This window comes from Aspergillus ochraceoroseus, assembly GCF_002846915.1.
Source record: "Aspergillus ochraceoroseus IBT 24754 chromosome Unknown P175scaffold_12, whole genome shotgun sequence".
NCBI lineage: Eukaryota > Fungi > Ascomycota > Eurotiomycetes > Eurotiales > Aspergillaceae > Aspergillus > Aspergillus ochraceoroseus.
In genome coordinates this window covers 355,181-370,613 of record NW_024468487.1, presented here as the reverse complement: position 1 = coordinate 370,613, position 15,433 = coordinate 355,181, and the positions used below count along the sequence as shown (strand labels likewise).

At 49.6% G+C, this 15,433-nt stretch overlaps 5 protein-coding genes across 5 annotated transcripts; 3 read left to right on the top strand and 2 right to left on the bottom strand.

Moving 5' to 3' along the window:
- The first annotated feature begins 149 nt into the window (after positions 1-149).
- On the top strand, positions 150-2,905 carry P175DRAFT_0505286 (VHS domain protein). Its single transcript, XM_040898057.1, has 8 exons — positions 150-325; positions 409-496; positions 560-635; positions 758-1,051; positions 1,106-1,378; positions 1,436-1,811; positions 1,881-2,428; positions 2,489-2,905. The coding sequence occupies exons 1-8, from the start codon at positions 256-258 to the stop codon at positions 2,687-2,689; spliced, it is 1,926 nt and encodes a 641-aa protein (XP_040748522.1). The 5' UTR covers positions 150-255; the 3' UTR covers positions 2,690-2,905.
- A 1,017-nt stretch (positions 2,906-3,922) lies between these two features.
- On the top strand, positions 3,923-5,375 carry P175DRAFT_0446970 (uncharacterized protein; the record flags this gene model as incomplete). The annotated part of the gene is made up of 3 exons (XM_040894375.1): positions 3,923-3,996; positions 4,082-5,149; positions 5,201-5,375. 3 exons carry the CDS (start codon positions 3,923-3,925, stop codon positions 5,373-5,375), a joined length of 1,317 nt encoding a protein of 438 aa, XP_040748521.1.
- A 954-nt stretch (positions 5,376-6,329) lies between these two features.
- On the bottom strand, positions 6,330-8,719 carry P175DRAFT_0505283 (uncharacterized protein). The gene is made up of 5 exons (XM_040898056.1): positions 8,119-8,719; positions 7,587-8,056; positions 7,412-7,529; positions 7,163-7,341; positions 6,330-7,086 (listed from the first exon to the last, which is right to left on the bottom strand). The coding sequence occupies exons 1-5, from the start codon at positions 8,497-8,499 to the stop codon at positions 6,624-6,626; spliced, it is 1,611 nt and encodes a 536-aa protein (XP_040748520.1). The 5' UTR covers positions 8,500-8,719; the 3' UTR covers positions 6,330-6,623.
- Positions 8,720-8,874: 155 nt separating this feature from the next.
- On the bottom strand, positions 8,875-10,633 carry P175DRAFT_0561181 (uncharacterized protein). The gene is made up of 2 exons (XM_040901028.1): positions 9,937-10,633; positions 8,875-9,869 (listed from the first exon to the last, which is right to left on the bottom strand). The coding sequence occupies exons 1-2, from the start codon at positions 10,206-10,208 to the stop codon at positions 9,029-9,031; spliced, it is 1,113 nt and encodes a 370-aa protein (XP_040748519.1). The 5' UTR covers positions 10,209-10,633; the 3' UTR covers positions 8,875-9,028.
- A 2,073-nt stretch (positions 10,634-12,706) lies between these two features.
- Positions 12,707-13,891, top strand: P175DRAFT_0496637 (phosphatidate phosphatase App1 family protein; the record flags this gene model as incomplete). The annotated part of the gene is made up of 1 exon (XM_040896137.1): positions 12,707-13,891. The coding sequence occupies one exon, from the start codon at positions 12,707-12,709 to the stop codon at positions 13,889-13,891; it is 1,185 nt and encodes a 394-aa protein (XP_040748518.1).
- Positions 13,892-15,433: the final 1,542 nt, after the last annotated feature.

Here is a 15,433-nt window from a genome sequence, read left to right as displayed (position 1 = left end):
AAGGGTATTTTTAATCAGGAGGAAATCAAGCAAGTGGCTTGAGATTTGACGCCCACACGTGGAATCAGAGCTCACTGGGTAAGCGGGCGATCCGTCGGTTCTCTGCAACTCCACCATCTCCTCTTCTCACCTCCGGAACGAAGCTCATCGTTCAGCTCACAAGAGCTAATTCTTTCGTTTTCCCCTGGGAATTCACTTATCTTCGCCCCCTTTCTCTGGCCTCCCGTCGTCACCCTGGAGGCTGCTTCAGCACGGATGGCAGCTAGGGACCGCTTTGGTGGTGCCTATGCTGACCTGGCCTTCACCCCTCTTCAACGGGCGATTCGTACGTGACCATCGCACTCTTGTCTCTACGGGGCTTATCTGAGAGCTGGATTCCAAGTCTAACCTCTGTATTGCGTGTAATAGGGAATGCTTGTGACCTCTCGCACTATGAACCGAATCTCGCCCTAAACCTCGAAGTTGCCGACCTGGTCAATTCCAAGAAAGGCAATGCGTGAGTCGCGGCCTACTCCCACCCCCTTTTAAGTCCCTCAGGAATATTTCTGACGGTGCACAGACCTCGAGAAGCAGCGCTTGAGATCGTCCGTCTCATCAATTCCCGGAACCAGAATGTGTCGTTGCTAGCACTGGCGGTGGGTTTCGTCATTCATTTCCCCTCCCCCCGGGGCCGATGGTTTCTGGTGGCGCAGAGCTGCGCGCATTGGCCGGTTGGTCGAATAAATGATCTGACTGACATGCCTTGTTTATCTGATAGCTTCTCGATATTTGCGTTAAAAACTGCGGGTACCCCTTTCATCTCCAGATCAGCACCAAGGAGTTCCTGAATGAATTGGTGCGTCGCTTCCCCGAGCGGCCGCCTATCCGGCCCTCGAGGGTTCAACATCGCATCCTAGAGTCGATCGAGGAGTGGAGGCAGACGATATGCCAGACATCGCGGTATAAAGAGGATCTAGGGTTTATTCGGGATATGCATCGGTTACTTCTGTACAAGGGCTATGTGTTTCCCGAGATTCGTCGCGAGGATGCGGCGGTCCTCAACCCCAGTGACGTATGCCTCGTCTCACCCGAAGTTATAGGGGGCAATTGTTAACCTTGAAGATAGAACCTGCGCTCGGCTGAGGAGATGGAAGAGGAAGATAAAGAAGCCCAATCGGCCAAATTGCAGGAGCTGATTCGCAGAGGTACGCCAGCCGACCTACAGGAAGCGAACCGGTTGATGAAGGTTATGGCGGGATACGACAACCGACACAAAACCGACTACCGGGCTAAAGCGGCAGAGGAAGTGGCTAAGGTGCAAGAGAAGGCTAAGATCTTGGAGGAAATGCTGCAAAGCCATGCGCCCGGAGATCGGCTCGCTGAGGGTGATGTGTTCGAGGTAAGATTGATATGAACCCTTTTCGTGCTACATTGTATTAATGTATTCGTGTTTCAGGAGCTTGCTGGTGCCCTTCAGAGTGCGCACCCGAAGATCCAGAAGATGTGCGAGGAGGAGTCGGACGACCCAGAAGCCGTTCGCAAGCTTCTAGAGATCAACGATAGCATACACCGCACCGTTGAACGATACAAGCTGGTCAAGAAAGGCGATCTTGAGGCGGCGTCGAGGATTCCCAAGGGTACCTTGGGCACTACCACCGGAGTGTCCAAGAACTCCAACAATGAGTTGTCCCTAATCGATTTCGACCCGGAGCCTAGTTCGAACGGGAACGCCGAGCAACCCCAGCCGGGTGCTAGCTCTCTTGAGAATGACTTGCTTGGCCTTTCAATTGAGGAGCCGCTCCCTGCTAGCGGTGGGATATCACTAGGATCAGGTATGTCTCTAAACAGAAGGAAACCCCAAACAGGTTGGTATACTCAGTTGATTAACCCGATTTATACAGGACCAAGGCCGATGACATCTGTTACTCCACCGGTTCCCCAGAATGCTGGCTCATTCAACCCCAACTATGACATTCTTTCCTCGTTGAGCTCATCGCAACCTCCATCTAAGTCGTCCAGTCCGGCCCCGGGATTTACTCGGCGCCAGAACGCGACGGCAACGCCTCCACCTTCCGCCGCAGTCGACCCATTTGCATCATTGATGTCTGCAAGCCCGCGGAACCCAAGCCCCCTCCCATCCGGCAGCTCTACGAGTCCCCGAGCGCCGCCTTCTTCCTCTTTACGCGACCTAGCAGGCAGCGGGCCATCGGTGCCCGAGCGGACGAGCGCCAAGGGGGCGGAGGATGACGAGTGGAATTTTACATCCTCGCTGCCCGAGAGTAGTTTACCCAGCACGAGTCGGGTGCATGTCCTAAACTCGGCATTGAAGATTGAATTTGTTGTGCGACGGCACCCGCAGCAACCGCGACAGATTCACATTGTCGCGCTGTTCTCGAACGGGACTAACCAGGTCTTGAACGAGCTACACTTTCAAGTTGCGGTAGAGAAGGTTGGTTTTCTTTGCTTTTTTTTTTTTTTGTCTTGTTTCTATTAACGTAAACCATTATAGGCGTATACATTACACCTCCGACCGCAGTCTGGACGAGAGATCGCGCCGCTTCAGACCAACGGGGTACAGCAGGAGATGCTGATTGACGGGATTGACGTAGGCAAGGGGAACTCTGTGAAGATTCGATTCAAGGTCGCATACCAAGTTGGCGGCAAGCGAACAGAGGAGCAAGGGATGGTTCCCCCGTTGGGAATTGCATGATAGATTTCCTGCAATCGGATTGTATTTAAGATTTCGTGAAGCATCATCCATCACATTCCATGATTTACATTAGCCTTGAGAGAAGCCGTGTTGTGATATACCTGTTTACTAGTGCCATCATTTTCTTCTCTTTCTTTCTCTTTCTTTCTCTTTACTTGATTCCTGAGATAAGTATAAGAAGTAGATAAAGAAAGAAAAAAAAAAGGAGGTATTTCGGATTTCGCTCGGAGAATTGGAAACCAGGTCGTATCACGAGCTAGGTCGATACTAGTAGACATCCGACTGGCAGATATTCCAAGTTGAACCTTGGAAGGAGTACAGAGTACTCAGTATTCACACCCTGCTTTCCCCACAGTGATAGTGAACTCTCGATAAACCAAGGAACTTGTCTGTGGCAATTGATGTGGTAGGACTCTAGGTACGAGTCAGTGCGTTGATCTTTCTACTATATTATAGCCGAATACCATCTGAATTGTCAGCACTAGAGAATTCCGAGAAGATATCAGAGCTGAGATAGCTCTGGTATGGATACCCCCCAACGGTGCTATGGAAAAGTACTACAGATCGACTGGGTCCTATGGAGAAACAAACGCTTGGAAGTAACTTTCTCTGGAGGGGTTAAGACCGTTCATAGCCGATGGATTCGAAAGAGCTGAAGAGTGCTATTCTAGACAGATGGATGGGTACATACAGTACGAGTTGGGATTAGACTGTCTCCAAAGTCTAGTCTAGATTTCTCTACGCGATCCGGCAACGAAACAAGTTACATCCCACTCTCCCCTCCCTCTCTCCCAACGTCTTCGCTTCCATCACTGGTCAACCACATCTTGGGAAGAACCTAAAATCCAGGGGTGTCCCATGGATCTGCTTCGTGCCAGACTTTCGGAGTCCCTTGTCTCGTCCAACCTTGGATCCATCCGCCTTTCTCCCAGACCTAGACCTCCCGATGGGTGGACGAGGGACTTTTGGCTACGACGATGCCAGCTCTCTCGAGAGTGACATGAGACGGAGAGATGGAGAGATGGAGAGATGGAGAGGAAGCTTGGATGCGTCTGGTCCTGGTTCCCCTGCCGTATTTAACTTCTTGTAATTCGCCTTCACACTTCCCCCCTCCTGCTGCTTTCCTCTAGGATCTTTTCTGCGGGTTTGGATTTTATACCTGCCTCCTCCTCCTTCTATCGATCGCTCTCTACATCTAATACCACTTGGGAAATCCAAATCCTTCCGTCAGCAATGACCCCCTCTCCGACCCCCGGCGCTGAGGTCGCGGCTGCGAATCACCGCACCAAGGAGGAGAATCAAGAACGGTATGGATGCCGTTCTCCTCTTTTTATCTCCTGCGTTGGTCCTGAAAAGTTCCCCCGTCCGTCCTAACTAACGAGATCCCTGTAGCGCCTTCATTGCTGCCTCTCGCCGCAAAGACCGGAGTCTAGATGCCCGGATTGAATCCGCCAACCGTGCCTCGGCCCTGCACAAGCAGCGCACGGGGAGAGCTCTCCATATCAGTCGGGAGATCGTCGAGAGCGAAGCCATGTACGAGGAGATCGACTGCAACTACCAGGCCAAGCTGCAGCGCATGATGCACGCCCAGACCTTGCAGCTGGAGCAGGATTTCAACCGCAAGCTGTTGGATGCCATGCGGAACAACCAGCCTGGTCTGCAGCAGCGCCGGGCTTCCAGTTTAACCCCACGAGGCCCGCTGCATGGCGCCCGCAAGATGAGTCTGGATCTGTCTCGTCTGCGTTCCTCCATCTCCGAGGGGATGAACAACTCGGGCAGTCCCTTGTCCAGCCCTCTGGCCGCGGGCGTCTTACCCAATTCGAATGTCCTGCTGTCTCCCAATCACTCCCATTTCTCTCCATCCTATTCTCTTGCACCCGGCTCCAATGGCCAGATGTCATCCTACGTTACGCAGGCCACTCCTGGCGCCCCCACATGGTTAGGAGGGGGAGGAGGAGGAGGAGGAGGAGGCCCACAGCATCTATGGGAAGGGTTTTACTCGCCCTCTCCCCTATCCGGCGCTAGAGGAGGAATGCCCATGCCAATGCGCCCGTTTCGCGATCGCCTGGGATCTTGCCCCACTATTCCCCACGGCATGCCCACTGCAACTCCAACTCCCATGGCGGCCCCGATCGTACCGGCTGGGGCTCGTGGCCCAGTTGCAATGAGCCAGCACGTCCGTGTCCGGTCTGAACCTGGCCAGATGGCCGCCGCCGCCGCCCCTCTCTCAGCGGCTACTATGCCTCATTCCTCCGCCGATGCTGCTTCTCTCACCACGCCCACGACCACCGGTATGAGCTCCCCGACTCGCGATCTGAGCTCGTCAACGGAATTCCTCCCCACGCCAGATCTCTGCCCGACCCCGGTCACGCCCACCTCGCCCACCACCTCCAACCTTCACCACTTCCAGCACACGGGGGCCAGCGTCGACCTGTCCGCTCTGGATCTGGGCGCTGAAAAGTGGAACACCGACTTCCTGCATGATTTCGACCTTGATCCGCAACTCAGCAGCGAGCTCACCTCGATGTTCCCTCGCGGGCCCACCGACCCAGAGTATCTCGATTTCAGCCAGTTCGCCTCGACGCTGGATAACAATACGCAAGTGCAGTTTGGACCCGAGGGGACCGCGACCGCAGCAGGGATGGACGATATGACGGGAATGGAAGAATTCACCATTAGTGCATGATTACACTTAGTACTATATTCTTAGTTTTTTTTTTTTTTTTTTCAGATCGGTAACGTTTTAATTTGTCGTGATTGAGGGAATACCCATGTCATACTACCATACCATACCATACCATACCATACCATACCATATTTACTAGTACTCGAGGTTACATTGGACTGGTCCTAGGTTACTTTAAGTAATACCAGGGAAATACGTACTCTGGTAATTAATTATAGAAATATCCGCAAACGGTCCTGCCTGCTGCAGGTTCCACTCCAGTAACAACATATCCTTAGTAGTACACCAGAATCCAGAATATGAAGATGAAGCAGAGTACTCCGTATGTAACCTTGCTTAGTGAATTCATACCTATCCCTAACTCTACCACTACTCTTCTATACTATACAGAGTTAAATATACCAAGAGTGGCACAACCAAGTCGACTATTTGAGTTTCTCGGCTTGTTATTATTGTTTCGAGTGTGAGTGGCGACCGCACCGAAACAACACTGCTTGACCAGAAAACCAGGAAAGTTCCCCGATCATATAATAATAAATGCATCGATCTAGATTCCTGCCCCCCGGGAACTGGATCATTTGGGTTTGGGGTTATTTATTTATTTTTGTTGTTGTTGTTTTCTGATATCATCATATCATATCGATGCTAGCTAACTAGCTAGCTATAACTCTGTGCGCTAGGTTTGTCTTGTTGTAGGAATACAATACTCTGTTAGAGTATACTATACTTATCAGTATAGGTAAGAGATAGTATGCGTGCGAATCCAAAAACTAACCACTCCCTAACTACTAGTTAACTAGCTGTAGTAGTAGTAGTAGTAGTAGTAGTAGTAGTAGTAGTAGTAGTAGTAGTGTGGATCTTCGCAGGATAACATAGATAGCCCTGCATAAAAGATAGTAGATAGGAGATACCTAGTGGACCACTACAGCCTCGTGTAAGCGAACGAACGTATAGGAAAGTATCATTGTATATTAGGTACTTGGTAGATGATAGTATACATGAGTGGATTGATATGGTCACTGGTTAAAAGATTCATTCCTTGCGATCTACCTTAAAGCTACGGGGAAATAATAAAAGATAGTTAAACCGAGCTAATAGTTACTCATGCTAATATGGAATTGCACAACTGGCCAAGCCAAACACTCCCCAAAACCGCAGAAAAGAACGAAACCAACCGAGTGTGCTGCAGAGTAGTTGACTCGGAGAAAGTACGAACAACAGTACTCCTAAAGTTACCATGTAAAGCGACTATCGGCTGAACAGTTCTCGCCCGATATCCCCACTCCGTCGCACGCTCACGCTCGAACTGCTGCTCCGTCGTCGGCGACTTCGGCTCTCGGCCGGATCCGCGGGGCTCAACCCGCTAGCCCGTGCGTGCAGGTTGAGGATATCTGTGAGACTCACCACCCCCACTAAACGACCGGATAGCCGTGCTCCGGGTAGGGCTGACGCCGGGATCGATGGTGCGCCTAGCGAGGCCGGACTCATGTACGGTTGAGGAGGGAAAGAAGGAGGCGGCGGCGAAGGGCTGGGGTGGTGGTGTAGGTTGCCGTGGCTTGGTGTCTGGAAGTGATGAGGAGTTGGGCCGGGGGATTGGGGTGGCGACTGCGCGGGTTGGTTGCCAGTAGCATATAGCGGGATGTGCACCATAGAGTGTGATGGAGTGGGAGGACCTGATGACGACGGGGAAAGAGGATCCGTAACCCATAGTCTTGTGTGTTTTAGTTAGTTTGGCGAGACAGCACTCAAGCTATTTCAACCGCTTCTACATTGCAGAGGTATCTTACCGGTGGGATTTAGTAGCCACTACCTTGGCCACCGTATGTGCCAGCGTGGATCCCGGGTTGACATGGAAAACAGGAAAAGAGTCTTTGCCTTCCTGCAGTCCTCGCGTCGACAGAATCACCGAAATGAAATGCGTGCAGGTGTTTCGGAGAAGAGGAAGCGACGAGGACCTCGTAAGCAGCTACACACACACACACACACACACATTAGCTTGTCTGGAAGAGAGTTCTCTCATCTCTGAAAACAAATACCTTCACGTCTGTAGTAGACACATTCCCGACAACATTGGTGTGGTTGTCGACAACAGCGACAGAAGATATTCCTTCGTTGTTCATCAGCTGCAGCGCTTCGCACAGCGGCTTGTCTCCACTAGATATGCATTAGATAGATTCAGTACCTCTCCAAGAGAGAAAAATCCAAACATACTTGATTGATATCACATTGCGAGATCCGATTCGCAAATCCCGCAACGCCTGCGGATACAGCTGGTCAAGCACCGGAAAACTCCTCCCATTCTCCCAGAGAAACTTGACCAGCCGGAACTGGCTGAAGATGCCCACCACCTCATGGTCCCGCTTTTCATCAACTACAACCACACGATGCACTCCGCCCCCAAACGTTTCTACCGCGGTCATCACACTGGCCGATGCGGGGAGGGTCGTGAGGGGCTCCTTTCTCCCAAGATCTTTGACATCTCTCAGCGGAATCGGAATCTCCCCGCGAGCCTTGCGGGCAAGCTCGTCATACGAAGCACGCAGCTCCTCATCCGGCTGGGTCAGTCCTGCTGCCAGGAGAAGGTACGCGTTCAGGTCCGAGTAGTCAAATGTGCCGACGGCTGTCTTGTCCTCAGAAGTCTCGCGGATCAAAAGCACCGGTGCGCCGGATTCAATCAGAAGCTATCGCCCCGCAGAGCACATTAGCTCAGCCCAGCCGGAAAGAAGGATATTGCAGTTCTCACATTGGTGGCCGTCTCAATCCCGGTATCAATTTCCACAAATTTCAAGTCGTCCGGGCTCACCAGCTCCCCGATCGAGATCTCTCGCCAATCCCGGCCAACAAAAGCAGGGTTCACATTGTTCGGAGCGGGCGGGTTATCGATCAGACTCTGGATCGCAGCCTGCGTAAGCGATGGCTGGCGTCGTGAGCGTGGGGATCCTGGTGCCCCGCGAAGAGACTCGCTGAAGCTCTGGCGGTGTTGATGGTTCGAAGACACGTGGGGGATTCGAGGGGTGCGTCCTCCAACGGACGGGGGACGGGAGTCCAAGCTGGATCGGGGAGATGCAACGCCTGATCCATTGGAACTATCCCCGTTCGCCTCAGCCGTTTGACGGTCGGCCATGGCTTCTTGGATGACGCGAGGGTGAGTGCGGGGGAGGGTGTCCCAGCGAACCAGAGGTAGGTGTAGAAATCACAGCAGACTGACAAGATTCAGGTCGTCGCAATAGGAAACAAACCGGAGCGAAATGGCGATCTAGATAGATCACTAGGTCAGAAAATGATGACGGAGAGGGGTGTCTAGATTACAAACGGGGTCCAAGGCGAGACCTGACAAGTTGTCGAACACTTGAGCTCAACGAGTTGCCAATCAAGCGGCGTTGCGGGGGGGATCAGTGGTGTGGTTGGTGGGCCTGAGGCAGCCAATCAGAGGCTCAGGCATCCCTATCAGATTCCCCGGGAAAGTACGGAGTACAGACAGAATAACTGATTCTTGATTGTAAAACAAGCCTAATATCTTCTTTTCGGAAGGTGTAAACACACAGCCTATGTATGCATACGTATATATGTATCCTATTAAAGACACTTTTATAGAATTTCGACTAGATGTCATCGACACCCATTCTGCACGATATGCTTCTTTCTACAGAATCTCACCAAAAGTCTTTCAGCATGTCGTCTATACTCTTTGTCACTCGCGGTCTCATCACCGCCTTTCTGGCCCCAGAGGCAGCCTCCGAGCTCTGTTCCTTGCGCTTTCTTGTGTGCAGCTCGGGATTCACTATCCTGGAAGCTGCGGTGCGCTGTAAACACAGGACAGACTGGGCCGCGGAATGCCCCTTGTTAATCTTCTGCCCAACTCGAAAGTCCAAAATTGGGCGTTCTGCTAGCGTTGGGGATTCTGGACCGTTGACTGCGGCCAGACTCATTCTGTAATAGTCATAAAGGTTATCCCCTGGAGAATGCTCCTGCGCCATAATCTCCCATCCATCCGCCTCGGTTTTGTGAGAAAACGCAGAAGCAATACCGGGACATTCAAACGCAACAATGGATCTCAAGGACGGCAACGTTTCCAAATAGCGGAGTGACGTCCTCGATAAACTGGTTTGACGATGCAGCACCAGGACTCGAAGGTGCGGAAACGCCCCCGCGGTCCGGGTGAGTTCACTCCAAGTTCGAAGAATTCGGTCGTTTAAAGCTGTCATTGGGATAGTTTCGTCCTGGATTTTTTCAACACGCGCCAGGGCAGCAACTTCCAGCGCTACGAGATTTTTGATTTCAGCAATCCCCACAAGCTCGGGCACTCGAGCGTACGAGGCACCCAACGTTAGAACGACTCGCCAGCTCAGACTGTCGCTTTTCACCAATCCCAGGTACTCGCGCATGGAAACTCGGGGGCTTTCAATTTTCATCGACCGGTACTGTTCAATTTCTCTGAATTGGTCCGGGTACACCGTGGCAAAAAACTTCCACATGTGCAGAGTTCTTTTTTGGCTGTAATGACATACACTTGTTTAGGGGCAACCCGGCAAAAACGCGCTTGTAGATGCCAACAACTCACCTTCTACCCAAACAATCCCAAAGATAGCTAGCAATTTTCCAAGGCACATTTGCAAACAAAGGAACGGTAATATTTCTCTGATCTAAGAGTAGTTTCCTCATTGCGGAGTGCATCAGCGAAGGGGCCCCATCATCATTCAATTCTTCCCAGCCTATAGGCAGAAAAGGGGTCTCGTGAATCCAGGACGGGCCATTTGAGAACTCTGATGCTGGAGCAGAAACACTTTCGGTGTACGCTTGGCCACTGGCCCTGTCAAACTTCCGGACTGCCATCGTTCAGTATTGCGTCAATCAGCCAGCCGGTGCCACGATGCGCGAGAGACAAAAGTTTAGCGCGCTCTTGCATACTGAGTAGGATTTCGTCTCAATATTTTTGTGAACCACACGCCTGTGGTAGGGATAAATCATCAGCCAGAGCGTGTGCAGGCTTTACCAAGTATCTGACAGAATGCACTGCATTTTATGTAGTTATATCTGGTAGCTCTCTGGATTTTGTATTACAGCGGGATAGCCCCGGATCAATGTAATCCCGAGTGAATAAGCATCATTTTAACAGGGCTTCCAGTAGCAATAAACATTTTCTTTGCTAATAAAAGAGTGTAACATCTGGTAATTGAAGACTATCAAAGCTGCGGAGTGAACTTGAATCCGCCGAACCGGGACAAAACGAGTGAAAGCACAACCGTCAACTGCGGTTGGGATACAGGAGGTTGATTGGGCTGGTGATAATATAGCTGCCGAGGCCAGAACATTCAGGTGCATCGCGTCAGCACGTTACTGGGTGTCAGGTGATCACCGACTGTAAGGCTTTTCCATCCCATTGGTAGCAGGATTGTATCCAACCCAGAGCATTGCACCTCTTAGGAAGCTGACTGATATTACTTTCACCCAGGTTCTTAGAGAATCTGACTCTTCTAAAAGGGAAATCATGTCTCTTAAAAGGTGGTATGTTACTAATGAATCTACCTAGGTAGTTTCCTGAGCATTTCCTTAACATGACTTTAGTACCACACGATACAGAGATCTCACGCCGACTCTTCTAACCGCGAAATCGATACCTTTACCTGTGAGAGCACTGCATATCGTCGTCTAAAAGAGAAAGGGTTATGTCAACAAGGAGTGGTACCAGACTTTTATGGTGTGATAAAACAAATCGATCCGATATCGTGCCATCCTTATTGAATATATTCCGGATCTGCATGAAATAGATCTCTCAACATTTTCAGACCACCGCATAGCCACCCTTCGGACAATTCTGGAGAGTATTCATGGAGTAGGAATTTATCATGGTGACCCCTATCCTTGAAACATGATGGTCCAGAAAGACTCAGAAAGGGTTCTCTGGATTGATTTTGATCGTGCGCAAACATTCTTAGAGCATGAATAGAAATGGCAGTAGATGCAGGATGAAAAAGAGATGGTTGATGAGTTTCTTGACGACCTAGTAAGTACTCCCCAATTAGTTTGCCGATCCAACTAACCTTTGCCTAGACAAGAGATTATAATGATGGCAAGATATCGCGCACCTGGCCTTATTATTACACATATTTATGAATCCCCTTCAAATTACGGAGAGTTATCATATTAGCTGTGGCAACTTTTGACTGTTAGGGTCATTTAGGTTTCCTTTTCACCTTTAGTTAGGTAAGACCTCTAAATGCAACTACCTCCAACTGTTTTCCGTTAGGCTTCGTATTGCAGGGCAGTCTTTGTGCTCTTTCTATAAATTTAAGCATGGTTCGGATTAGGGGAAGCCCGCCTGAGCTCTAGTGTCAACTTGGTATTGAGAAATGCCCCATCACGAAATGCATATGAGATAATTTGGGTGATCGGGCAGTATGCCCGCTGATAATCACGATGCATAAAGAATTTGGTTCGTTAGGGGTCCTCGGAGGGATGCCCTTAACCATCAGCACCTTCTGGCCGACCTTTGATTTCGAATTATTTTCAGATTACCCTGCTCGTCTTTTGTGCTACACGGCCAGGAAGATTGCAAGCATCACCAGCCCAACCCAATGCTCGTGGTGGCTATCACGATGCGGCATGGGGTTTATGACCTTCAAGTTTACCTTTTATTCATTTGGCCTTAGTGATTCACTTCTGTACTATCTTACTCCTCCAGGTCACATCGCACAGAATATGCTGGAGAAAGGGGTCATCAGTCCACATTGGCCCCAAAGAGCCTCCAAATAGGTTCTCAGAACATCAAGTCCAAAACAAATACACCATTTATAAAATTCTCAGCAAAGCATATTACTTTCACGCTCATTTTTGGAAAGTCATGTCGAGTAGTTACACGTTGAAATGGGCTGCTGATATTTGATAGGGTCACAAGTATCACAAGGCTGATGACACCCGCGAACATGTGCGCCACGGGAAGAACCATCTTGACAAAGAGTGTCCCTTTGCTCCGTATACCCCAATTCTTCGCAAATAGACTCCCCCAGAAGTTGCCTGCCCTGGCTCAGCTGACTCATTTGAATGGAAATGACTCAGGGTAGGCTGCCTGGCACACTCTGAGATGCCGCTGGCTTGACTACGATACAAACCCTGTGACGATCAGGTGGGCTCTCTGCGCCTCCTTCCACAGATGTTTATATAAGAATGGCATCCAGGACGACTCATTGGATATTGGTAAAATAGACATATTCTGTCTACGATCTGCTGGACTATTTCAAGATCGATTTGACTTTAAACACTGTGTTGATTTTTGAAGGACCTCGATCTATACTTTCAGTGTTGATCACCAATCACTCGCACCACATTAAGCGATGAGTTCTTCCCGCGTCCAACAAAAGGACACTACCGTCCCTCCAAAGACTGAGCGCTTACCAAATACTTGGAAACGATACTCCAGTATGCTACGCATAGCGTCATCCAGCCTATTGAGGCAACCTTCACAGAAGGCAGACACCTATCTACATGATGTTTGGCTGCTGGATAACACTGCTTACCGACATCACCCCTCTCATATATCTGGGGAACTCCATTCTTGGCGGGTAGAGGTGATTGCCTTCGTGTTTCGCAAGGATAGCAGACGAGACATCAGTAAGTTCGTTGCAGGAATCGCGGATCTCATCGGGCTCGATGGGGAGATGGGCATGGAAAAAGAGATTCGACGCCGCATAGCGAAACGACTACAACCGTTTCTGTATCATGTTGTAGAAGATCACTCTCTGCTGCTCGAAATACCTCTGCCCAACCTTACTACACAGATTCATAAGCTCGGGCCTACAGATGCGAACGGTATCATCTCCCAGATGGTGAACACGGGCGTTCACCACATCGCAGATGGAGCCAGAATACGACCCCATATCCGGGGAGTGAGGGATAGAGCATCAATGGAAACAATCTTTGCTGGCCCGGAAGGTTGGTTGGTGATATCGGACATCGATGATACGATCAAGCATACGAAGACATCCGACACCACCGGGATCCTTCGCACAACGTTTGCTGAAGAACCACGGCCTATTGCCGGTATGCCTCATCTCTATTCTCATATCGAAAGGCATTTTGAGCCGACGTGGTTCTATCTCTCGGCTGCCCCGTACCACTTATACCCCTTCCTGCATAGATTCATCCAGACCCATTTCAGCCATGGAACCCTCATGCTGCGGGACTCATCCTGGCGAGACGTTAGCGAGCTCGTCAAATCATTCACCGTCGAGACTATGGAGTACAAAGTGGACCAAATCAAGAAGATCCGGCAATGGTTTCCACATCGACGAGTAATCTGTATCGGAGATTCAACGCAAACCGATCCCGAGACGTACGCCGAGATTTACAAGAGCCATCCCGAGTGGATCTACGCAATCCTAATCCGAAAAGTGACGCACGTACCGCATCTGGAGAAGCAAAATTCATCGAAGCGATTCAAGACGGCCTTCCAAGACGTCCCCGGACATGTCTGGAAAGTGTTCGAGCACCCACGAGAAGTATACGATCTTCTTGGATGACGTTCGAGTGGGAGACAAAGACGACTATTCGCCTTGAAAGATGGCAAACGTGAACCTGTAAAACCCCTTTGAAAACCATCACGAAAACCATCAACGAATTATTTGGTTATGGGCCTCTCTCTCTACAACAACGTTCACGATGCGGCAGAGCCCAATGGCATGCATCCTTTTGTCTCGAGTACTTCTCTGCATCAAAATGCAAGGAAGAGATGGTATTCAGAATACGTGAATACAACTAACTGGCCTGTGCTGTTACATTGAAAGAAGACCAAATCATCTCTGCTCTTATCTCACACCTTGCGTCATAGTTTCTCTCTCCGAACTACCTATATGAACCTCTCTGGTTCTCTGTATCGTGAAAATCAGCTAAACTGTCCTCCAGAACAATGAATGAATGGTATGCAAAGCATTCGTGCCTGAGGCTATGAGGGGCTGGCTCTTATTACTGTCCTGTTATCTAATGATCCCAGCCAGTATGGTTCATTCCTTCCACACATTCCTATCATATAAAGCAATTGATATAATATTCTATTCCATACAAGTAAAGCAAGTCTATCAATAGGTAACGCAAGAGGGCTGCTATATGGATTGGATTGGGCCTCATATGCTGAAGAAGTAAGGACATTTCCGAAGAAGAGAAAAGGAAACCAAAAAAAGGAAAGGGGGAAAAAAAAAAAAACAACTACAGAAGAAGAAGAAGGAATAAAGCGAAATACAAGAAAAGCGCTTGCAAGACAAATAACGTAACCTGAGTTGAGCCCACTAAAGCTCGATTCAGGGCTCAAATGCGTCTCTCCGGAAACATGATTTGACTGGACTGGATGGCCCCGGTATAATACATAGGTAGAGAAGGGGGGCTGGGTAGGAGTAGGATAGAATGGGAAAGCAGACAGACGCGGTAAGCAAGTCGATATTGAGGTAGGTAGGAGGTCGTTAGAAGAAGAGAAGAACAGCCGAATAACTAGTTATGGCGAGTGACAAAATAACGAGAAGAAGAAAAAAAAAAAAAAAAAAAAAAAAAGGAAAATAGAACCCATAAACAAACATGCTTGCTGCCCTGCGAAACTCTCGAGACTATATGTCCTGTTTTCCTTGTGCTTCGTTGAAGGAATTTTGAGGGCTGGATTTCAAGGCGTTTGAATTTTCTTGTTATGAAAGGTATAGATACGCTCATCATCATGAGACCGAGTCACGGTTCTTCTCTGCGTCGTGGACGAATGAAGAGTAGAAAATGGTATTTTCCCCCTACTCCATTATGTTCCCCGGGCCGCTTTCATGTTGAGCCGTGTTGGTGCTTTAGATATAGGCCCTCTGGCGCGACGCACCCCCTGTCCTTGAGCATTTGGAAAGGGGGGAAAGTGTGTATGGTTTGGATGTAAGTTGAGAAAAAAAAAAACCAGAAGTAGAGGGGGAAAAGAAGAACAGACACGAAGGTCAGGAAAATCAGGAATATTGAATACCTCATACAGTAGCAATGCATTTGATAACTTTCGCCAGCGGATATATTAACACTCTTCTTACCGAGTTCCAACCTCAATGCCG

Coding starts and splice junctions, on each gene's coding strand:
- P175DRAFT_0505286 (XM_040898057.1), top strand. CDS start 256: ATGGCAGCTAGGGACCGCTTTGGTGGTGCCTATGCTGACCTGGCCTTC. Junction 1,052..1,105: donor CGGTCCTCAACCCCAGTGAC/GTATGCCTCGTC, acceptor CCTTGAAGATAG/AACCTGCGCTCGGCTGAGGA. Junction 2,429..2,488: donor TTCAAGTTGCGGTAGAGAAG/GTTGGTTTTCTT, acceptor AAACCATTATAG/GCGTATACATTACACCTCCG.
- P175DRAFT_0505283 (XM_040898056.1), bottom strand. CDS start 8,499: ATGGCCGACCGTCAAACGGCTGAGGCGAACGGGGATAGTTCCAATGGA. Junction 7,342..7,411: donor TGTCTACTACAGACGTGAAG/GTATTTGTTTTC, acceptor GTGTGTGTGTAG/CTGCTTACGAGGTCCTCGTC. Junction 7,087..7,162: donor GTGGCTACTAAATCCCACCG/GTAAGATACCTC, acceptor AAAACACACAAG/ACTATGGGTTACGGATCCTC.
- P175DRAFT_0561181 (XM_040901028.1), bottom strand. CDS start 10,208: ATGGCAGTCCGGAAGTTTGACAGGGCCAGTGGCCAAGCGTACACCGAA. Junction 9,870..9,936: donor TGGGATTGTTTGGGTAGAAG/GTGAGTTGTTGG, acceptor ATGTCATTACAG/CCAAAAAAGAACTCTGCACA.